At 45.3% G+C, this 24,746-nt stretch overlaps 1 protein-coding gene across 1 annotated transcript in view; it reads left to right on the top strand.

The window, feature by feature from the left end:
* The first annotated feature begins 948 nt into the window (after positions 1-948).
* The window catches only part of VAMP2 (vesicle associated membrane protein 2), a 136,838-nt gene continuing 113,040 nt past the window's right edge, over positions 949-24,746 (top strand). The window contains exon 1 of the mRNA XM_085639396.1: positions 949-1,082. Within this exon, the coding sequence (XP_085495522.1) occupies positions 1,081-1,082 (2 nt within the window). The 5' untranslated portion in view covers positions 949-1,080. The remainder of the gene's footprint in view (positions 1,083-24,746) is intronic.

Genomic DNA, 24,746 nt, shown 5'->3' with positions numbered 1-24,746 from the left:
CCATTCATCTTAAATAAGTTCCTTGTGGACATTGTTATTGCTTACTGCAAAATACCCAGTTCACAGGGACATATGGGTTGCTCTTGTGTTTGGCTATATAAACACTTATAAGGTCCCAAAGGCGAGACCTATTGGCTATGCCAATGCTCGTTTACAAGTGTTACTGTTTTTTCATTGGCTGCTGTGAGTTCAGTAAAGAAATTGAGACAGCGTAATCTGAAGCCTCCGGTCCTGCCATAGAGTCAGGAAATTTGCAGGATAGTGTGGTGGCGGTACAGAGCGGTTCGCTCAAGCGGCCATCTTCGCGGCTCGCAAGCTCTGCCCCCCTAGAATTTACTTTTTTTAAATGACTGTTTTCAGGTATGTTGGTGTATGTTAGTCCAACTGGTTTCATTCAAATGAAAGGAAAAACAGGACTGGAAAACAATGCCACCTTTGTATATGTATTATTTATTTATGTATCATTTATTTGCCCTCTGTCTAGTCTAAGGCAGCCAGTTTCCCGTCTCGCTCTCCTCACCTTATAAAATTCACAGCTGTCAAATAACTGTTTCGTGACACCTTCAGCCCGCCCTGGTTTTTCAGTCATCAGCAATTCACACGTCCCCATTTTGAAGGCGATAGTGGCAATGTTTTAAATTTTTTTTAAACGACTCTTCCCAGAATGCAATATGCCAGTGACTCAAAGCCAGGGTTGGCTTAGGGTGTTTCTCTCTCTTCACCCGCGCTGAGTCGCGCTTTTTATCCACCTTCTCACCCCAATGAGTGGTTTCCTCTCTCCCTGCAGTATTTCTCCTGCACGTTGTACTTCTTCTATCCCTTTCGTTTACGGTCCACCGTCCAGCCGGCGGTTTCCCTGGCTGCGTCTCCCCCTCCCCATTTCCCAGTCTCCTCCCCTTCCCCGCGGGTGCCGGGGTGAGTCAGGGCTCAGGCTTGGGCCCGCCCTCCTTTCCATCTACAGCAGGGCCCGGATGTCCGTGACGTCAGTCGGCCATTTTTGTGCCAAAAGAAACAACACATCCAAGAGCCAGGGAGATATTCAGGGAGAGACGGGACCCGTGCACCTGCTCCAGCGTCAACATGTGAGTGCAGGGGGGGCTCGGGGGGCGGAGAGGATATGGAAACAAGGGGGCACAAGGGGAGGGCTGTTAATGCACACTGGATGCCAAAGGTTGGGAATTGGAGGGGATGGGAATTTCATGGGGGAGGGGTAAGGAAACGGAAAATTATGCTGTAGGGCCGAGGTTGTAAAGCAAGCGAAGGACATAAAATAAGAGGGAAAACCCATAGACTGGGGTATTCAATTAGGGTAATTCGGAAGGAATTGCGAACGAGCAACAAACAAGGATGGATATGCTTAAACTGGGGCCGGGGACGTGAGGGTTAATGCAGGGAAATTAGATGGAATTATGAAATGCTATTCATTTAATTGCAGGGGTTGGATAAGTACAAACAAGGAATGGGAAGAATCAGGGAATACGAGGCGGAATAAATGAAATTTGTAAGAAACGCAGGCACTGGGTTCGAAGAAGAAGAAAATAAATTGTGAGATACTGGTTAAAAGGAAAACTCGAGTGAAGAACTAAAAAAAAAAATAGAGAAATGAAAGATTAAGTAAGGGCAGTCAAGAAGGAATGGATACATAAAAATAGTGTATTAATTGAATAAGCAAGGAAAGTAGGACTGTTTCTGAGGTTGCAGGCCTAGGAGGGAAGAGAGAAATACAGAGGGGAGAAAATGCTTGGCTCCCTGCCTGCCGTGTAAGGCAGCTGGCATATATTTGTTTTCATGGGTCTCTGAATTGTTGTTCCTAGTACACATCAGTTGTCATTTTAAAGACGTGTGTTTTTCACTGTTGGGGTGAAGCTCTACTTTAGGGTGAGCGTTGATGTGCTGCCCAGGGTTGGCTTAATAAATTAATGGTGTCTGTGTGTTTTTCTTTTTGGTTAGTACGTTTTCGTGGGTAGAAGTAGATTAGTTATGCAGGTTAGCCTTGGTTGTGTTGTTTGAATGTGACATTGGGCGACAATGTGCTGTATATGGTTGTGTTATCATTACCACTATAACATGTTTTTGCTATTTGTTGGGTGCCTTAGCACTTTTGGAGTCAGGGAGCCTTTTCCATGCATTTCTGAGGTGCTGATCAGGACCAGGATATGGACGTGAATGTGTTATCCTTTTTAGATATGTTACCCATGGTGGACGTTGATCCAATTCTCATTGTGGGTGTGGCTGAGTTATTTAAAAGGATGTGTTTATTGGGCAAGGTCAGCTGGATGTTTAGTGCCAGGTAAGCCTGCTTTTCCACAGTAGAAGTAAGTGTGTCCGGTAAGAGCATATATATTGTTGTACTAGACTGGGTGGGTTTAAAACGCTTATGATGTTTGCGTGCATAGGTTTTCTGTTACGGGCGTGGATGGGTTTTCCAGATTTGAATTTGTTTGTCCAGAATTGAGCACTTGAGATTTTATTGTCTTTGCTGAATCTTGACATCTCATCAAAATTTGACTGTTTTGCCAGAGGTTGGTCTTCGATTGTTGAGAATTGGTTTCTATTTCTATTCTGTGGCGGACTTGTTGGCCAAGCTGCGTTTTTTGTTTTCTGTTTGTCATGCAGAAATCTTAGCCAGAATGAAAATGCATTTTACCCAGGCTGGGGCCTGGATGCCTTGGCCAGGCTGGGGCCTGGATGCCTTGGCCAGGCTGGGGCCTGGATGCCTTGGCCAGGCTGGGGCCTGGATGCCTTGGCCAGGCTGGGGCCTGGATGCCTTGGCCAGGCTGGGGCCTGGATGCCTTGGCCAGGCCGGGGCCTGGATGCCTTGGCCAGGCCGGGGCCTGGATGCCGGGGCCTGGATGCTTTTTCTGTGTCCTTTGCCCAGGCTGGGCTCAAATACCTTGCCAGGGTGAATATAGATGTGCTGCCTGGGGTGGAGTGGAAGTGGTAGTTGAATGTTATCTTGGGTGGGAGTCTTGGTTGTGATGTTTAGAAGCTAGTCTTTGGGATTGATGTAGTGTCAGAGATCTAGATGAATTAGTGGAGAGGAGCTGGATATGCAGAGATGGGGATGCAGATGTTGGTGATGCCATCAACATGTTGTCTTAGATGAAGATGGTTGTGTTGCTTAATAGCTGACATTATTGTTTTGCTCATGGTTGGTATCGTCTGCTCAACAGGACTGTAGATGTTTTGTCCTAGAATGCAATAGATATGTTGTCCACAGTGAGTTTCTGTGTTTATTTCATGTTGAACATGGATTTGCTATTCATGGTTGATGTTGATGTACTTTCTGTGGTGGAAGTTGATGGCTTATCAGGGGTGTGATTCAATGTGTTCTGTGGGGTATGCTTGGAAGAGTTTTTCACAGAATTTCTGGAAGCAATTTTTGTAGACTGACTTTCTGGAAGGGGCTGCTGGGGAATGCCTGGAAGGGGCTGCTGGAGAATGCCAGGGAGGGGCTATCTTGGGAATTCCCAAATATGTTGCCTGTGGTATTTACACATAGGTTGCCCAGAGTATGACTGTTTGGGTTTGCCTGATTATTTTTTAATGTGCTTGCTGTCAGAAGCATTCTGGAGGTGATGTCCATGATATGCACAGAGATCTTATACTGGATGGGCTTGGATGCCTTATCTAGTGTATGTGTCTGTGTGATGTTTGGAGGGGGTGTTCATTTGTTTCCCATAGTGGATGAGGATGTTGTATTGTAATTGCATTTATATAGTGTTTACTACCCCTAACGGGGGGTCGAAGCGCTTTTTCGGCAAGCATCACGCTACTTCAGAACCCATAAAGGATTAGAGGTGAATTAGTATAGTGAAATATGAAAGTAATTTGAGTGGTGGATATTAGTCATTTATTTGGACTGAGAAGGATAGCGGAGAGATAGAAGAGGGAAACATTTGCATTTATATAATGCGTGCTACCCCTGTTGAGGTGTTCATGCTCTTTTTCGGCATGTAGCACGCTACTCTGGAACCCATAAAGGATTAGTGGTGAATTAGTATAGTGAAATTTGAGCATTGGACATGTTAGTCTGGTATTTTGATTGAATAGGATAGTGGAGGGATAGAAGAGTGAAGGATTTAGACTTTTTTTTTGTTTTGGAGGTCCTAGCAGTAGGAGGAAGCTTGGGATGAATAAAAAGCGATGTGGAGGGGAAGAGTCAGAGGGAAGAGTTTAAAAAGGCTTGTTTTGGGGGATTGGTATAATAAGAGGTGTTGGATGATGCAAGGAGGGGGTAGAGTAGGGGAGAGTCTAGAAAGGGTTATTTTGGGGACCATAGTAGTGGTATGGGATGAACAAGAGAGTGGATGTAGGGGATATATTGATAGAGGTATAGGGTTGGAAATACGGTAGTGCATTGGAAAGAGTAGTAGAAAGAAGTTTGAGATGAGTCAGAGTTGAGATAGAAGATATATTGAGAGAGGTATAGGGTGAGAACTAGGGTAGTACATTGGATATGCTGAATTAGAAGAACGTTATAAATATATAGATCCATAAGTACATGGAAAGTATATAGATACATAAAGGAGGTAAGTATATGTAAATTAAAGATTGTTAGTGCATTGAATATGCTTTTTTAGGAGAAAAGTAATAAATATATAGATCAAAGTACATGCAAGCTATATAGATGCATAAAGGAAGTAAGTATATGTAGATTAAACATGCATTAGATAAACTCTGGTTTTCAAGTGTTTTTGTACTTGCATTCCTTTTTTCTTTAAACATAATTATTCTACATGTTTATACAAAGCAATACACCTGTATAGGTACATATCTATATCTATAGTACAAATAAATGCTTATACAGAGGGATATGCTGTTTATTTCTGTTTGCGTATGGTGCTTATGTGGGGAAGAGCCAATTCTTGAGTTTTCTGAAAAAAAGGTCGTTGTCCGCGGAGCTTATGTTTGGGGGGGGGGGGGGGGGGTTAAGAGTTCCATAGTTTGGCTGCTTGAACAGAGAAGGATGTGCCACCCATGGTTTTTTTCTTGTATATTGGGATTTTGAGGTGAGGCGCCACTCTAGAGCCGGAGGTTCCTATGATGAATGTGTTTGGTGATTTTATTCCTGATGAAGAGTGGTCCCATTACATATATCGCTTTGTGGCTGATACAAAGCAGCTGAACGTGGCTCTTCTGGCAACCGGTAACAAATGCAGGGCTTTCAAGGCAGGTGAGATGTGGTCTCGGGGTTTGATATGCAAGAGTAGTCTGGCAGCCGAGTTCTGAATCTGTTGTAGTCAAGTCAAACTTTATTTCGGTCGTTCCGACCATAAAAGTGCAAATGCTTACAGTGCAAAGTGATAGAAATGTATACATTGCAATAACATCGTAAAAGTGTTTAAGCCATAAAAGTGCAACTGCTTACAGTACAGAACTTAAGGTTTGATTATTTGACAATGTTTATTGAATGCATTACAATAGATTATTAATTGAATAAATAAGTAATGATAAAAATAGTTAAAAGTCAATTAAAATGATAAGATAAAAAGTATGGTTAGCCAAGGGGAAGACCCTGTTTAAGTGCATTAAAGGTTCCACTATAAAATCACAATAGAATGATCAGACCACAATTTAAAAAATCCGAATGTTGCTGGCATGTTCTAGAATAGCGTGTTTAAGAATATGGAAAAGAAGAACTCTAAGGCAAACGTTATCACTTAAGTGTGTGCCTTCTGATTATCCACATTTTTCCGAGAAACTTAGCTACTGCACAGGCAACAAGTGTTCTTGAATCCGATTTTAAAATACGCAGCGCTTCCTGGTGACGTGTTCTCAGCAGCCTACAAACGGGTGCCAAAGGGCTCTAGCAGCAGTTTGAGGCCACTGGGGGTCTTTGAAACCAATAATGTGTCATCCGCAAATAGCAGAGTTGTTATTTTGACCTTCCCCAGCGAGGAGGAATCAGCTGGGACTTCGCTAAGGGGTGGACCACCCCATTGGTGAAGAGTGAAAACAAGGTCGGCGCCAACACGCAACCTTGTCTAACCCCTATATCGACTCTGATCGGATTTGTCAGCTACCCTTACTCTCCCCAGCGAACCTGTGCAAAGTTATCCTCATGAAGGCGGATAACCAACGCGAGGAGTGGTGGTGGAAAACCCATCTCCTGCAGGACTTGCCATAACTTGTGTCCGGGATAATGTCAAAGACCGACTTCAGGTTGATAAATGCTGTGTAAAGATAACCCCTCTCTATAGTGACTGTTTTCCAGGCCAGTAGTGAAAAACGAAAAACCTGATCGATGGTGCTTGCTTTCTTTCTGACCTCTTTTCATGGTAGTTAAAGGTGATCCGTGGTAGAGGCTATTGGCGTAATTAAGTTTGGACAGAACAAGGAAGATGGTAGCTTGGACCTTGTGTGGAAATCCCAAATGGTGGGGAAGATTCTTCAGAGTGTTTATAGTAACAAAGCTTGCTCTTGCTAATTTGTCCACTTGGGCATTCATCGATAGCTTGGAGTCCATGGTCATTCCGAGGTTTCTTACTTCCTTCGATACTTTATGTGGTGATCCCAACTCATCAGGCCAGGCGGCAAGTGGGTCCTAATGTTTCTAATCGCCACTCGTGAGTATTTCCGTTTTGGAAGCATTCAATTTGAGATGGCTCCAAGTCCTCTAATGATCCACGGCTCTGTGAGAAGTGAAAATTGGTGAGTTTCCAATGTCTTTGGGACATTCCAGTTGAAGGAGTATTTTTGTATCATCTGCTTAGTTATAGCACGTGAGGTGAAATTGATTGATCAGTACCGGTAATGACTTCATGTAGATGTTGAAAAGCATGGGCGAGATGATAGTCTTGAGGGACCCCTGCTTTTGTGGAGTATGGTGTGGATGAGAGAGCTGGGGTATGGATGACATTAGTTCTGTTTCGAAGGTAGGACGCGATCCAGTCTAAAGCAGTCCCCTCTGTCAGCTTCCTAGAGTCTTTGTATCAGAGTGTCCTGGTCAAACGTGTCAAAGGCAGCCGAGAGGTCCAAGAGGAGTAGCGCAGCAACCCCGTTGCGGTCAACTGTGTTCTTCAGGTCATCCCAGATGGCAAGGAGGGCAGATTCTGTGCGTCTTCCTAGACAAAATCCTGTTTGGAAGTCTGAAAGTATTGCATTCCCTTCAATGAATTGTGACATCTGGGCGAACGCTGCTCTTTCTATCAGTTTGCCCAGGAATGGTCCATTTGTAACAGGTCTGTAGTTGTCAGGGTTCAGCGGGTCCACGTTTGTTTTCTTCAGTAAAAGGCGTATGTATGACCTTTTTGAGTTCTTCTGGAAATATTCCCGCAGTTAAGGAATCATTGATGATTTTTCTAACTGAAGTGGCAGCAGAGTTTGTTAAAAGAAATGTCTTGAAAGTTTGCAGTGGACACGGGTCAAATGCATGGAAGAGGCATCTTGGTGAGGTTGGCCTGTTGTTGTCTCTATATTGGACTGGAGTGCAGTTATGCATTTAGCATAGTGTCCAAGGGGGTCTTGATTTATTATTTAGGGACTCAAGGTACATGTTGTAATATCTGGGTAGGGTTGAAGGTATCTAGATTTGTGAACCAAGGTTTTTTCTGCTGTAAATGTTGACCTCTAGTCCTAGGCGAATACGATTGTGTTGCACATGATTGGCAAAAATATTTTGTTCATAGTTGTTATCACTATCATTAGAGCTGTGGACGTTTTGTCTATGGATGGCGTGGGAATGTTGTTCAGAGTGGATTTGGTTCACTTAAAGTATTTGCATAGAGTGGATGGAAATGTGCTGTCCATAACTGGCACAAATGTATTTTCAGAGTTGGAAATAGATGTGTTTTTTTTTGGGTCTTTTAATGTATTTTATGGTATTGACCTCGACTGACTGACTGGGGTATTCCTGAATTGGTTGTTCATGGTATGCCTCAATAAGTTGATCCAAGGTATGTCTACGTGGGTCAAACGGAAGCTGGGACTTAATCGGTTATCAGGGTGGAGGTGTAAAGGAAAGGGTGAAGTCTTTCAGTTGTCAGACTGGGCCTGAGGGTGTTCATCTGGTGTATGGTCCTGGTGCACAGGAGATGTTGACCAGTGCGGGCATGGAGGTGTCATCCATGGTGTTCATGGATCTGTTCTTTGCAGGCTTTGATCTGGGTTTGTAGTTGGAGCCAAAAATCAGTTTTGTTTTAGTATTCTGGATTTTGTGGACTTGCGGGGCTGGGACATGTACTAGAGGCTGTGGTCTTTTTTTAGGGGGGCGGGGGGTGGGGGGGGGGGGAATGTCCAGCATCTGGATAGTTGAAATCTGGGGTGTGGGTCAGGAGCATGGATCTATTGTCTTGGGGGTGGGTTTGGGCTTCTTGTCTTCTGAGGACTTTGTTGCTTTTGTGTGGGCATGGTTCTGGTGTCTCCATCAGGGTATGGGTCTGTACTCTGTTGGGACGTGGATCTTTTCTGTAGGGTCTTTGGTCTGTTGTGCAGCTGGCTTGTATTTGCTCTCAAATAGACTTTCTTCTCCTAGTAGAGCGTGACTCTGGGGATAAGAGCCCTTGATATGGTGTAAGGAAGTTTTGGGCCTGTCCCATATCCATGCCTACACCAGGTCCATATCTACCCACTCCGACACCCTTTACCTTTGAGGTATCATTCATTAGTCTAGGATGACTTGCATTTGGTGTTTTAATAGGGCATTATTCTTTTATGTAGCACTTTGTTGATTGCTTTCTGGCGTTGCAGTGTGTTTTGGAGGACTGTTCTAGAGGGGCGTGATCTCCTACCTGGCAGTCAATGATCCTACTAGTAAGAGACCATGGATCAGAAGTTTGTGCAGCATGAATCTGGTGTAGTGCGCCTGATGAAATTTTAAGGTGAAAGATTTTACTCCCTGTTTTTAAAAGTAAAGTTTAAATATATCGAATTAAGTTGTCTCATTTGTAAGAGATGCATTTAGATCTCTTGAGCAGCTTGCATGAAGGTTGTGTGCAACGTCGTTAAATACCAGTTGTTTGAGGGTCTTGGAAAGAATAATAGCTTGTACTGTGAACATCAGCAGGAGGTTTCCTTAAAGCAATACAACAGCTGTTTTGTGAACGAATGAAAAATGCTGAGGATGAGTGGTTGAACAGATGGTAGAACTATTTCAAAAACTAGAGATAAGAGGAAGATATTTCATTTGATGGCACCTACATGGGCTTGTGGATGTATGTATAAGACTGTTTCCCAGTGGGGAAAGTAGAAACAAATGGAAGAGGAACAAGTTGAAGGTGTACACGAAAGTAGTGACTGCTTTGATAGTAGCCATTGTGTAGATGTCGGTAGCTAAGTTGGTAGTCACAAGGAATGATAGTGACTGTTGTAGAAGGATGTGAGAGTAAAGAGAAAATGTTTTAAGCTAAGCCCTAGGGTGTGTGTGGCGATTTGTGATAATGTCCTCAAAGAAGACCAATTTTGTGGAGTTGTGTGCTGGAAAAAAGACCATTAAAGTATTGGTATGTGTTAATTGAGGTTTTTAGTTAAATAGCTCTTTCTTCAGAAAAAACACACGAGTGTCTCAAGAGTCCAACAATTGTATTGTAGAATTTGTTCTCTTTGTTTCTTCTCTCCTCCTTTCATGAAGTACAAACAGTTCAATGATGTCAATGTACTCTTCTCCAGTATCAAAATAACATGGGAGCCGTGATATGTAGTCTCAAAGCAATTCTCTTTATTATTCTTCAATACATCAAAGAAACAGCCCAAGCAACACGTTTCGTCCTCAGAGAGAACTTCATCAGGGTTAATGTATTTCTTTACAGCAATGTCACATCAAAGTTTAAGTGTATAAATGAATCAGTTCTCCCCGGAATTCTCTGAACACTCGTACTGTTCCTATATTGTTTTAGGGAAATACCAGGTGACCATATACAAATATCGCAGCATAATATTCACACCCCATTGGTTTCTGTAAGCTGAGACCGGATAATACAGCACATGGCGTTATAGAAGCAGTATGAGTGTTCCAAGAATTTTTGGGAGAACTGATCCATTTTACCATTAACCCTGATGAAGTCCTCTCGGAGGCCAAAAAGCGCTTGCCGTACTGTTTCTTTGATGTGTTGTAGAATAATAAAGAGCATTGTTTTGAGACTACATTCCACGGCTCCCATGTAATTTTGATATTGAAGAAGAGTACATTGATATTTACACCAGTGAACTACATACACTTCATGAAAGGTGGAGAGAAGAAACAAAGAGAACAAACTCTACAATACAGCTGTTGGACTCTTGAAGCCCCCCTCTTTGTGTGTGTGTGTGTGTGTGTTTTTCTCTGTTTTAATGTATTTATAGTTTTGGAGTAGTTTGGCCTTTAGAGAGTGAGTGCAGACCACCATTACCTTGTGGATCTAGCACCTGTGCTGCAGTCTTTAGCCAGAACTACTCTTGCTTTGGGATTATTTTATCTCTTTCTCCACTTATGAACGTGACAGCATGTTTTTGTTTGAAAGCTGCAAGTGAGAGAACTGACCAATGCTTGAGGCCAAGATTTCTTTATTTTGAGTAAAGGAGCAGCAGGATATTAGGAATCGAAAGCCGAGTGTTTATTGAAAATCAGAGAAAATTGAGGTGACAAGTGGTCAGATTATGAGCCTGATTATAGTAAGATATGCGAGAACTGGTTTTGCATTTGTGTCTTGTGACAATGAATTTGGTGGTTAATTTCCAAGCTGGGTGCACTTTTGCCAATATGGAGTTAGACTATTATGACTGTTATGGAGCAGATTATGGCAACCTGAGAGAGAGAAGATTTTTATTTGTGCCTAATTTTGAAAGAGGGACATATTTGTAAACATGTATGTACAAATGATTGGAGGATGGCCATCAATTGTTGGGGGGTAAGGTGATGGTGAGCTTGCGTCTTAGGCCAGAATTAGGTCAACAGAATTTCTGTGGTATGGGTGGAAATCTAATTAGAGGAGCTTAACTAAAATAGATTTTCTTTGTCTTTTAACATTTTTGATTTTGTCTCTTAGAATAATGCAAGGAGGAGGGGAGTTAGGAACGAGTATAGAATATTGTTGCGGTCCATGGCGAAAGATCCACTGATCACGGTGTCAGAAACTGCACAGAATCTGGTGTAGCTTTTTGAAGGGAGAACTGATGGTTAGGGAGATGAATTTGAAGGAGGATGAGCGCGTTGACTGAGAGAAACGTTTGGCTATGAAGTAGTTGTGGAGGGCAAAATTAGCATTGCCATCTTGCTATTCCTATGTCCAAGTAGAGGTGACTGACATTTGTTCCTTCAACTGATCCATCACTGTTTACTCTTAGCTGATGGGGGTACTTCCCATTCTTCTTCAAATGTCAATAAGATTGGCACATTAGCACATAAGGGTTTTCATTTTGTTTGGTTAATTTCGGTTTTGTTAAGCATTTCACCTCCCTGAAGTGATTTGGTAAAGACCAGTTCACTGGCTACAAACCACCCAGAACTCGGCAGCCAGGCACATCCTCCACCTCCCACACAGAACTTCCATCACACAACACCTCCGGGAACTCTCTAGTTGCCGACACACAAACATTCAGTTCAAATTCCTCACGCACACATTAAAGGTACTACACAACTCTCGCCCCACCAGCCTAAACAGTCACATCTCCTTCCACCAGCCACCTAGACTTCTCCGATCTGCAGGACTCGCATGCACAAAACCAGCTCAGGAGGACAGGCTTTCTCTTACATCGCTCCTAAAGCTTGGAATGGCCTCCCACTCAACATCAGAGTCTCATCCTCTCTTTTTGTATTCCGTAAGAAGCTAAAGACTTGGGTTTTGATTTAACCAATCTACCATAGGCAGGGCTATGCATACACACCTGCTCAGTGCCAAGATACCCCTGCGGGTGATACTGCGTTACAAATGTACATAACAGACATCACTGTAACTACTCTGCCAGAGGTTGAATTTACTACCTTACCCTATACATGACTGGACACAAAGTCGAATTCGATTCTGAAAGATTATCTCAAATAAAGTGATGCCTATGCCTTCTGAGCATGCTTTGGCATAGGCAGACACAGAAGCTCTGTATTCCACTTCCTCTTCATCCTGAAAAATTATTTGAAGGCTTGTGAAAGATTTGCAGGCTATCCCGCACTCCTCCTATATGTATTTCTCAAATGAATGAACTTGGCGGCCCCCCCGCCGGTAATGCTTTTTTGTATGTAACAAGGAGAGCTATTAAGAGGTTAGTGGCAACACTGCTTGAGGCAAGGTTCTTTGATTCCAAGGCCATTGAAGGTTGTTTGTCGGCCTCTGGGACAGATTGACCTCCTCAACCTTCATGAGAAGTTCAACCTCCACTTACTGTAGTATGAAGCTATCCTTAAATTCCTTTACTGACCAGGATTGGAAAGTACAGTAGTCTGCCACATGAATCTGTTAATGGGAATGGCTACACGTTCTACTGTAAAATTCTGAGTTCATTACAGGATTGTGCACATTGACAAATAAGCATTAGCAAATCCAGAATGCTTGCCTTCCATTTACAGTCGTGAATAATATATTTAAAAAAGAACTGCAGTGGAAAACACAAACAATTGATTGGTTTATATATACAATGAATCTGAGAGAAAATGTTTTGACATTTTATGATTCAGTGTATTTTTGAGATGTGAAATTGTTCCTTGTGTGTTGCAATGCAAGTACCCCATTGGAGGTGGAATAATAGCCAATAGTATTGGGCAAAGGAGAGATTCCTCTAGACAGACCCAAAGTTCACACTTTGTAAATGGTCACATCAGGTGGTGCAGAAAGCTGTGTTGTGAAGGTAGATCTGAAAAGGAAAGGGATCTGTATTTAAATGGGTGGTCACTGATGGACCAAATGTATCCCTGTATATGTAACAGAAGAACTATTGCGACTACGGCACAGGTTTCATTCATAGTGGAGGCTTTCCAGCTCCCCCCCCCCCCCCCCCACCTCGCATCACTACTTCATGGCGGCCGCTGCATGGTGAAATTGCAGTCCAGTATCCCTGAGTGGACTCACTCCTTCCACAGTGCAGTGCCATCTGGTAGCTGCTGCTCTCCCTATCTGCAGCTGCTGGTGCTACTGACCTGAAGGTCAGGAATTTGAGACCCTCCTCCACCGCAGGCTCCTGCCTGCACCTCATCCCTTGTCGTCCTGTGGTAGAGCGTCACTGCTCTGCTGCTTGACTGCCCTCCTGTCCCTCTTTATGCGGTTTCTGTCCATTTTTCTGCTTTTCTCTTTTGCTTTTCTGCCTTTGCTTTTTATCTTTTTTCTTCCTTTTCCTGTCCTCTCCCTCATCTCCCATGCGATGCCACACCACCCTCCAGTGTCACTGCCTGTGATTCCCCGCCTCCCAGCTGTCCAACCCCCCCCCCCACAGCACTACTTAATGGCAGCCAAAGACGTGCCAAAGGCAAACCCACCCAGTGCCACAGTCCCTGCTTCTTGGACAGTCCATCACTACGACGCCCGCAACCTCCTCGCCCTCCGCCCTGGACACCACGCCGCCTGCCATCTAGCATCACCGAAGATGACTCCTGGACCCTTAGCCTGCTGAAACTGCAACCGCACCTTCAGCCACGCCAGCACACCAGCTCCTCTCGCCACCCTGCCGACTAACAGCACACCCGTCAGTCTCAACTGACGCATCCTCCTCAAACATCCGGTCCCTTCACAAACACGCCACAGAAATGTGAGACCTCCTTGACTCCACCTCCCCTGACATAGCTTTCTTTGCGGAAACCTGCACCAACCCCAACCATTGACATCCCAGACGGCTACAAAATCACCTGCAAGGACCGCCCAGGAGGAGGCATCGCCATTGTCCACAAAAGCACACTCCGACTGACCACACATTCCAACGACTACCATGGAGCACCTCCACTTCAGATCCGAAACAAACTCAACACCACCCTCATCTAGAGGCACCCCGCCCTGTTTCCCCCTTCACCAACACCATCGTAGACCTCATCGCACCCAAGGCTCTCCCATCCACTGAATACATCCTAATCTGAGACCTCAACTTCCACCTGGACAACCCCACGACTCAAGCAGCTAGTCACAGCACCGACCCACACAGCCAGAGACGCGCTCTACCCAGTCTTCTCCGCCAGCGGGAACATCAGCTACAGACAAACCACCGAACTCTCCTGGACCGACCATCAGTGCGTTCATCTCGCCTTGCCATGCCCACCGTACACCACCGTCGTCATTGCCGCCCCCATCGCAGCTTGATCAAGGCCATCTAAGAACTTCTTGTCAACTCCCTCAGCACAACCACTCCGCCAATGCCTACGGACGCCAACACCGCAGCACGCAACCTCCACCAATGGATCTCCAACTGCGCCGACACCATGGCACCCCTCAAGAAAAGATCAGGCAAACAACACTCCAAGAAGGCCAGCTGGTTCACTCTTGCTCTCCTGATGCACCTGCAGGTGTCGAGAAGAGATGGAGGAACAATAGAACCCCGGAAACTCGCGCAACCGTCCAATCCGCTGTCCACGTACATCACCTTCTCCTGAAAACTACTAAGAAAACAGCCCTCCAAAAGACAATCCATGCCAATGCACACAACGGCAAAGAACTCTTCGCCATTGTCAAGGAGTTCGCCAGGCACAACAGTGAGACCAGACGTTCACCCCGCTCCCTCCCACACCCCGCCCCCACCCCACATAACCTCTGCAACAAACACAGCACCTTCTTCCACCACAAGATCAGAAAGATCTACGACCGCTTTGACAACCTAGACTCTGCCACCACGCCCTCCACCATCGCACACAACCAAGCCGCACTCCAAAAGACTTTGCTCTGCTGGACCCTGCTCACAACAGAAGACACGCTTAAGACCATGAAGAGCATCCACTCAGTAGCCCCATTGGATCCCTGCCTGTACCACATCTTCCACAGAGCAGCCGCCGCCATTGTCCCCCAGCTTTTCCACACCAACTGCTCCATCAAAACCGCCACCTTCCCCGACGACTGGAAACATGCCGAGATCAACCCCCTGCTGAAAAAGCTGTCCTCCGACCACCGCACAGGCCTCAAAAACCTAAGACCCATCTCCCTCCTCCCCTTCCCAACCAAGGTCATAGGGAAGGCCATTAACAGCCAACTGTCAGAGTTCATCAAAGTGAACCACATCCTGGACACCTCCCAATCCGGCTTCGTAAGCAACCACAGCATAGAGACTGCACTCCTCGCCGCCACCGACATCCGCTCCCACTGCGACTGGGGTGAGACAACGCAGCCCTCATCTTACTACACCTCTTGGCCGCCTTCAACACAGTCATCCACTGCACCCTATCACAAGACTCCACCACAAGGCTTTGGACTGGATCCATTCCTTCCTCACTGGCCAGACCCAGCGAGTTAGGCTACCACTGTTCCTCTCAGAACCCACAGAGATCAGATGTAAAGTTCCCCAGGGTCTCCTGAGCCTCGCCCTCTTCAACGTCTACATGGCACCCCTTCGTCCAAAGCCACAGACTTAACAGCTCCTATGCCAATGACACCCAGCTGATCCTCTTCCCTCACCAATGAACCCACAACCACCAGAAGCAACTTCCACAGTTGAATGAAGGCCGTTCCTACCTGGATGAAAGACAGCTGCCTCAAGCTCAACTTGGACAAGACTGAAGCACACCCCTTCAGCCTGGGACTCATCGCTCACTATGAACTGCCAAATCAACGCAGTTTCCTCAGCCTGCTTCCACATGCTCTGCCTTCTTTGAAAGACATTCAGATGGATCACCACAGAATCCAGAAAGATGGTCATCCATGCACTCCCCACCAGCAGACTCGACTACCGAAGCACAATCTATGCCGGCATCACCAAGAAACAGCTCAAGAAACTACAGAACGTCCAAAACGCCCGGAGCCAGTCTGGTCCTTGACATCCCCCTCTGCAGCCACATCACGCTACCCCTCTGACAACTCCACTGGCTCCCAGTCAACAGGAGAATCACTTTCAAGCTCCTCCTTCACGCCTACAAAGCTCTACATGATGGACCAGCATACCCGAACCACCGCCTCACATTCCACGTACCTGCCGGACAACTCCGATCCTTCTAACTCGCCCATGCCTCCGTCCCCAGGATCCACAAGACTAGACCCGTAGGAAGGTCGTTCTCCTACCTCGCCGCAAGGACCTGGAACACACTGATCCTCCACCTCATATAATCCGCGTCGCTAACCCAATTCAGGAAGGACCTCAAGACCTGGCTCTTCAAACGATCCTCCACCCAGTCTGACAAGCAGCCCCCCACCCCCAGCGCCTTGAGACCCTCACGGGTGAGTAGCTGCACCTTACAAGACTCTGATTGATTGATATGTAGTATTGGAGGTTGGGGCGCAAGAATTTGGTTTTGTGGAAGAGTAAATTGAGGCAAGGACCCATTTCTGTTAAGGGGTCCAGGATCTGTTGTGTGAGGTGAAATGTAGGCAGAGAACTGGTCTTGTGGAACTAGTTTCCGAGATATGTTTAAGGTGAACAATGAGACAGAAGTCTACACTGCACTTGTCGGGGTCAGGGATATTTTATTGAAGGGCAAAAATAGGTACATATCTGTTATTGGAAGAGGTAAGGGATCTCTTGTTTGTTGGAGGGGGGGAAGCAATCGGGGATCTGTGTGATATCTTCTAAGTAGAAACGCTTCATTGATCACGAAGGCCACCTCCTTCCCTCCTCCTTGCTACCACTAAATATAAAGCTTTGGGTCTGATGTGTAACCTTGATAGGCAGGTGAATAGGGGGAGGAGGGCTAATAGCGTTGGAGAGGAGGAGCGGATAAAAATAGACCAAGGGATGTATGTATGTAGCGGAAAGGAATAAAGAAGACGAGACAGGAGAAGAAAGCTGAGCTGAAAGAGGAAAAGGCATGTAAATAATAGCACAGAAGACTTGTATGAACAAGAAAATTGTCAAAATAATAAAGACCTGGAGTAGGCAGAGGAAAGGCCTAAAAAGAAAGAAAACGTTCTGAAATAATTAAAAAATGCCTCACATATTTATTTATATACACATATGCTTAGAGTTGCTGTTTTTTCTTGCTGTTTGGTGACGTGCTCTGGCGAGCGCTCTGCGTGTCCTCTTGTGCAAACCCCTGCAGTTTCTCTGCCGTCGAGTGCGGCGCCTGCCCTTGAGGTCTGTAATCGGCCAGGCGGCATTTTACCGTCCAAATCCTCCCTGTGTAGCCTCCCACGGAATCCTTTCCTTTCTCTCATAACTGCACGAAATGTAAACGGTTTACAGGTAGGCAAGGGTTAGAATTTGAGTGGTGATGGAAGAGGGAGCAATGGCGTCTACTACATGTGTGTGTGGAAGATGGGCCATGGATATTTCCACTCTGTGTTTTACACTTAAGTTCTTCACACCCTAAAGAAACGACCTCAGACGTTCACATGCTGGAATTCATTCAGGACACGACTGCAGCCTGTAAATCACTATGTGCAGTCCTGTTACTGACAAAGCAAATTCTGGGTTCTTCCATCATCATTGTCCATGCTAAACCTGGTTTGTCCTGCAACCTTGCGGCTCTACATCTCTAACAGTTTTTCTTTTAACCATGTTCTACTGCGACATCTGTGCATGAGGTGTGGGTTTGAAGCTGATTTACCAGCATTGGCAAAAGCCAGGATGTCTGGCTTTACCATGCTACCCTACTCAAACGCAGGTTTGCAAAAATGTTTTTTTCATGCATTAGTGCTTTAAAGCCAGACCATTTAACTTTGCCAATGCTGGGTCACCCTAGAGCGAGATAGAGAAGGATTTTATCGTTCGATCATCCACTTTCCTATACCAACCAGAGCTTTTTTGTGCTACCTTTGGCGGCAAAATGACACCCATCTTTCTGCTATTTGTGGTGACACCGCTAGACACTTGCCTACAGTGACTTTAATATAGCACCAACCCTGACAAACTTTGTGCAGATGAATAGCAAAGCAGGCACAGACCATGCTAAAGTAAAAGCTCCAGGTGCATCAGAATTGGCAAGTGTCTGTGGCCACACAAGCCTTCTCAAAGGTCCACACACGTTGAGGTGCTGTGGAAGCACCATGGACTGCCCTCTAAAATGTTTAGCTTGCTGCACAGACCGTGACCCACCTACGGTTGCTGGCTGCTACAATTCCCTTTAGTTTTACAGGATTATAGTAGTGTGATGGAAGCTTCCAGTACTGTTTGTGCTGTTTGTGGTGAGCCTTCGCTGCTATAGCCTGTGCTTTGTTTATGCATATGTTTGTGTATGCCAAGGAAGCTTCTACCACTGCTGCATGTGCCTCACTGGGGCTGTCGGCTGCTGTGAAAAAGCAAACTAAAAAAGGTTTGTACAGAGTAACTGAGGTTAAGATTTTAATGTGTGATGATTCAGTGAACTTTTGAGATGTGAGATAGTACCTCATGCACTGCAATGCAAGCAATCCAAGGGAGGTGGAGTGATACACCAAACATCCAGAAACATAAGGTGAAAGAAACGCAAAGAAAATATTTTTTTTTTTAAAACTACTTTATTTCACTTTATTTCAAAACGATTAATAAACAAAGGCTATCAAGCAGTTCATTGCATTTTAATTGTACCACTGTCCACATCATTTCGAGATTCAAGAGCTTTCAAAGCAAGGCACTGCTTCCACCCAGTATCAATGAGTCATGGGAATAACAGCTACATCTTTGTACCATATCGAATTAAATCCCTATTGCCCCATCATCAAACTGCAATTTTAAATTGACATGACCTGCCACTGCCCTCATCCCTTGCTATTTAAAGTAGTTTTCAGTGACCTGCCTGTCTTCTTTCTGAGCCCCAGTCTTCCATGGCTCTGTCTTACCTCTTCTTTCCAGCGAGGGCCCCATACATCCTTGGGCATGTTGCATACTCGTTGTAGCATCGCAAAACAGTCTGCTGATCCATTACAGCAAACCGCATCTCTTAACCAGGCATTAGTAGAGTGCGGTTGTCCCTTAAGTTAGCCCATGGCAACTCTTTGTTTGGTCAATAATTACACTATCGCTGTATGTGTATAAACCTGCGCTGGGGACCCGCAACATAGACCAAAAGGAACCGACATAAGATTCAAACTTGGTTTGTTACCAGTAATAACCTTAAAGTATATTGTTCACCTTCATCCAGTAGGCTGCAACAACCAGACACTGCTATGCCAGGTTAAAGTTTCAGGGCATTGGTCATCTGTGGCATTTCTCACTTTGTTACGCATCATATTTGTGCATTAGTGCAGGGTAGTAAGACAGATGGTTAAGAACATTACAGAGAAGCAACTTGTGACTAGTTGAGCGAAATCAGGCTCACCTATGTGCAAATCACATACCCAGTGATTATCATCTATGGGATGTCCCAAATCTGTTTCCCTCCAACGTGTCAGTGGGAGATCACCGGTTTCAATTACATCAGAGCATAGTTTATGATGATTAGAGACCCATCTGCTGGTGGACCTCAGTTAATGAGGTGTGTAAGAGGGGTGTATTTGAGGACGCCAGAGGAAATTTTGAAAAGGCCTTCCTGAGTCTGAAGTATATCAATTTCCTGACTAGTATCCATCCCTGCTTTGTAGTTTTCAGGAGTCAAGTGGCCCCCAGGAAACAAATGCCACATTTGTGTAATATCCTTGTTAAGAAGTAAGTTCATTACCAGAGATTCGAGTGTTTGGGGGGACAATGGAGAATGGGCCAAGAGCATGACCATGGAGTACAATATTTTGAAGCCTGCCTTATTGGCAAGTTCCACCATGTCTACTACGCTTGTCTAGTAAAATGGTTTCCAGTTGATGGTCTAGGTTGCTTAACTAACAGCAAGCTCTGATACTGTACAATCACTGAGGTAGATGCGCTATGGAAATGTACTATACCGCTGCAATATTTTTTCTTTGGTGGTCTGGCACTGTGAATCCTCCTTTCACCAGTGGACTTGTAAGAACCTCCCATCTTACCCTGGGCTGTTTTTTCACCCATATCAATAGGGACAGTGTTGTCTGCAGGTTAGTGAAAAAGCAGTTGTTCAGGGACATGGGGCTATTAAAGAGCTAGAGAAACTTTGTCAGCAACATTGTTTTTATGGGAGCTATATGTCCTGCCTTCGACAGCTGTAATTTTTATCCCACACTCAGTTTGCAATTCAGTTCTCTCTGTCATGCTGGGAGAGAAATCCTCATCAGGCCTGGCTGTTACCTATATAAGGGGTAACAACTCTGTCTTCTCTCAATTAATGAACCGGCTGGAGTACACCCCAAAATAGATTATCTCCTTGATTAATGGGGGTCAATTCTCACTTGGGTTTTCTGCTGTATCATTGCGAGTAAGATATGGAGTTAATGGGATGCGGTTCCAACCGGTATACATCTAAAATGTTCTGGCAATACAAGCTTGTTCATAGAAGGTGTAACCGAACAGCAATAATTTTTGCTAGAATGCTGTAGTCCATGTTTAATAAAGAGGCTGATATGACCTGCATTTTGTCCCAGCTTTGCCAGACTTAGGAAGGGCTGAAATTATTGCATCTCTAGAGGACGAGGGCACCCAATCCAGCTTTGTTTAGGTATAAATATTCAGGAGATGAGGTTCGGGGATATCTTTTTATAGGATTTATAGAATTTGTCTAAAAGTCCATCTGATTCAATGGTGCTGATTATTTTCTTGAACTCCTTTGGGGCAACTAGAGCTTCTCCAATTTCATCCTGTCACCCACCCTAGCACAGCATCCTCCCAAGTAGTCACCAGTTTCCTCCAGCCCTATATTGCATTGGGCTGTGTAAAGATTTGCATAATACATGGTAAATACTTGCAGAATTTCTTTTTGTTTCTACCCCTCACCCCTGTAACTAGCGGTTGCCATGGGGAGGTGTCTGCTAACTGCATTCCTAAGTAGCTCTGCTATGGTTCTGCTAGCCTGATTCCCCCTTGCCCTAGCTGTGAGCTAGTGCATATTTGCTGAGGTATTTTACCTGTCTGCCCATTCTTTATACTCGTCAACCGGAGTTCAATAATACATCCCATTATGCCTCCTTAGAGGTGTTCTGCATGCCTTCTCTCAAGAATAGCTCATTCCGATTCTCTCTTCTGAAGCTGTTGGTGAATATCTTAGCATTTTTTAATGTTTGGCAATTGACATACCAAGAATATTCACTTAAAGGCCTTCCATGATGTAGCTTATTGAAGTAAACATCCTACGTTCTTGAAAAACTCAACAATCACCTCCCACACTTTGTTATAAAACACTTTATCATGCAACGCAAGTGAAGGAAATCTTCATCCCCACCCAGTAAGGCATTGTAACCGGGATTTTAAGCCCCAGTACCACTGGGTAATGGTCAGATTGCGTATGCTTTGATATACTCCACTATATTTGCACAGTGTGATATCGGGTCCGAGGAGCCAGTGGCCTGTTCTCGAAAAGTTATTGTGTACTTAAGAATAAAATTAAAACACACTCTCCTCTCCATGCTTCGCTTTTGATAAGCTGTTTTCTTCCAGCGTGTTGGGGGTTTGATCTGTCCTATATATCCTTCTGGTGGCAAAACTGACCTGTTGAGTAAAGGGTCCAAAACTAAATTAAAGTCTGACCCACATCCTAATCTCGACTCCCTAAAATCTTACAGAAAGACATCTAGTTCTTAAAAAATATCGAGGCGAGTCTGTATTAGGGGCACATACATATCCAGTAGACTATCATCTGTTGCAAAGGCCCCCCAATACCACAAAGAATCTACCTTCGGTGTCAGATTGCATATCCTAAGAATGAATGAATTGTACTGATCTCCTATTAATAATGGCTACTTCTCATGTACAGGAGCTGTGTGCTAAAAAAAATCTACACGACATCTGTTTCTGAGCAAAGTTCCATGGGCCTTCTGGGTGTAGGTTGGCCTCCTGGAGCAGGACGGTATCAAATTTGAGTCTTTCTAAATAGGCCAAAACTAGCCTTGCCACCTTTTGTGTTAATTTGCCCTCGTATATTCCAGGTAAAAAATGTAAGTCTATGTGGAACGGTGCTTTGCCAAGTGTGTGGCATATAGAGGTCTAATGGTACTGTCCCCCAGCATCTATGAATTCCTAATTGCCGTACAACCCAACTGAACACATCTAGATTACGCTCACTGGGAGTGGTGGGACCTGCCCTACTATGGGTCGCCTCCTTTCTGACAGATCGCACCCAAAGAATCCAGATGGGCGAGTGGGTCTCAGAGAAAAGCCCTATTACCTGTGGAGTCCCGCAAGGGTCCGCACTCTCACCTCTTCTGTTCAACGTATACCTCAGTCCTTTAATCAAGACCTTATCGGATATGGACTGCCAGATTTTTAATTATGCAGATGACACACAGCTCATTCTCCACATCGAGAACTCCCCCCATGCACAAGCCAGAGCAAAAGAGATTCTAAGCTTTACGGTTAACTGGATGATGGCAAATTCATTGAAAATCAACCCTGATAAAACCGAAGTCCTGGCACTATCAGATGACCACAATCCGTGGAACTCCCGGTACTGGCCCCAGGAGCTGGGTGAGGCCCCTGTCCCGATCCCGGTAGTCAAAAGCCTGGGCATCAAAATAGATGACAAGCTCACCCTGGCCAACCAAGTTTCCACGGTCTTTGGCACCTGTGTGGGACTCCTCCGACTGCTAAGGAGACTGTCCCCCATTCTCTCAATTTCTACCATGAGAACCATTGTTTCAGCCATTATCTTGGCCTGGCTCGATTACGCCAACTCCCTGTACATTGGCCTTCCTGACTTCTTGGTTAGAAGACTGCAGATAGCAATGAATGATGCCGCCAGGCTCATTTTCAAATTACCGAGACACACTCCAGCCTCGACTCTCCTCCAACGCCTTCACTGGCTTCCGGTGAAACAAAGGGCTAAATTCAAGGGCCTGTGCATCGCCCATAAAGCCATCTATGGCCAAGCTCCCTCCTACATCAAACAGCGCCTCACAAAATACGTACCTGGACGTGTACTCAGGTCCTCCACAGGGAGTCTGCTATACTGTCCCAGCTTCAACTATGTCTCCAAAGGAGGGAGAGCATTCTCCTCCGTAATTCCCACTCTCTGGAACAAGCTTCCCAGTCAACTTCGAGCTGAAGATCGCCTCCTCCCTTTTAGGAAACAACTGAAAACCATTCTGTTTGTGGAAGCCTGGGGCTTAATTTAGCGATCAAGTGAACTGCTGGGTTTCTATGCTACTCTTCCTCTACAGCGCTTAGAGACCTTTTCGGTATTAAGCGCTCAACAAATCCAATTTAACATAACATAACATAATCACTACCCCCTTCTTTACCCTACCCCATTAATTCTCACTGTTTTCCCAAGCACTTTTGTGTGGATTGCATTTGGAGGCGTGAACTATCCCCTCCACGCACTTAAGTGCATGCATTAGCTTTTGTTTGTAGTGAGGAGCAATATAACCACATAGCCCGGTTTCCCCAGCCCAACAAGATCTAAAGAGATTAGCTGACAATACCACTGACTTAAAGAAGTGGACACAGGTAACCTTGAGCATAAGATTCATCATTCTAACATAACATGCAAAATCTTATCTGAAGTCATTTAAGTGCCTGGTATCCAGCCTCGCTGGCAGAGGGGCCTTTTTCTTCACAAGTTTCATGCAGAACTTTAGTGCATCAACTGGGTTTGTAAAGAAGAATGTGCAACCCTCTGGTGTTACACTGGGTATGATTAGAACACCTTAGAATATGTAATATATGTGTAGGAAAGTAGGATCTGCTTTTATGGTTGCCCTCCCTTTTTGCCTGGTTTTATACTATTTCTGACTAGTCTGACTGGGATACTGCTAACCAGGACCCCAGTCTCTCTGCTTTCTCCCCTAAATTGGTAATGGTGAGTACTTGGGTACATCCCAGATTGGCTACCGGTGTACCCTTATAAGTCCCTAGTATGTGGTACTGAAGTTCCCATGGCATAGGTACATCAGGGATTCCCCATGGGCTGAAGCATGTATTATGCCACCCATGGGAGACCACTCTAGCTGTGACGACAGGCCTGCCCTTGCAGCCTGTGTAAGCTGGTGCCAGCACCACTTACGACAGACATAGGATTCCCTATATCTGAGGTCACTGCACTTAAAACCCATGTCACCCCTAAAGCAGGCCTTTCAATCCTGAAGGCAGGGTGTTGGGTTCTAAGTGTGAGGGTGCCCTTGCATGAGCAGGACACCTACAACCTTGGGAGTCCATTCTCCCGGGTTGTAAGTGCATCAGCCATCACAATGTATAGAGTTGCCATGCGTCCTTACTCGATGGCTAACTCTAAACATATGGGAATCATTCCCCCCCACCGTAGACAGTGTGGAGATATGAATCCATGCACTGTAAATCTCCTCCAGGAGGCCCTCAGTGCTCCCGGTACCAGTCTTCCAGAACCGGACAGCAAGCTGGGGCTGCTGCCGACCAGAGACAGGATTCTGCCCTCCTGCTGCTGAGCCAAACTCGTGCAGAGGAAGGTAGCACAATAGATATCCTGTCACAGAGAGGTGTTGACCATTTCCCAGACAGGGTTTAGTGTATTGGAGGAGGGTGGGGGTGCATGCCAGCCCCACTGAGACTGTTTGAAGGGCACTTGGTGCCTTCCTTGCATACTTCAGTTCAGGGAGCCGTTGGCTTCTGCTCTGGCGCGAAACTGGACAAAGGACATGGGAGTATCCTTCCTACTGTCCAGCCTCTCATCTGGGAGGGAACCTTGAATCATCCCAACTCTTTCCTTAGGGTGTTTAGGAGCTTACCTGTGGGTAGGTCCCTAGAATAGTCGTGGGATTCAATTCAGATTC

This window comes from Triturus cristatus, chromosome 12, assembly GCF_964204655.1.
Source record: "Triturus cristatus chromosome 12, aTriCri1.1, whole genome shotgun sequence".
NCBI classification, from domain to species: Eukaryota; Metazoa; Chordata; class Amphibia; order Caudata; family Salamandridae; genus Triturus; species Triturus cristatus.
Note: the sequence above shows the minus strand (reverse complement) of the source record. Positions and strands in the feature narration are given on the sequence as shown.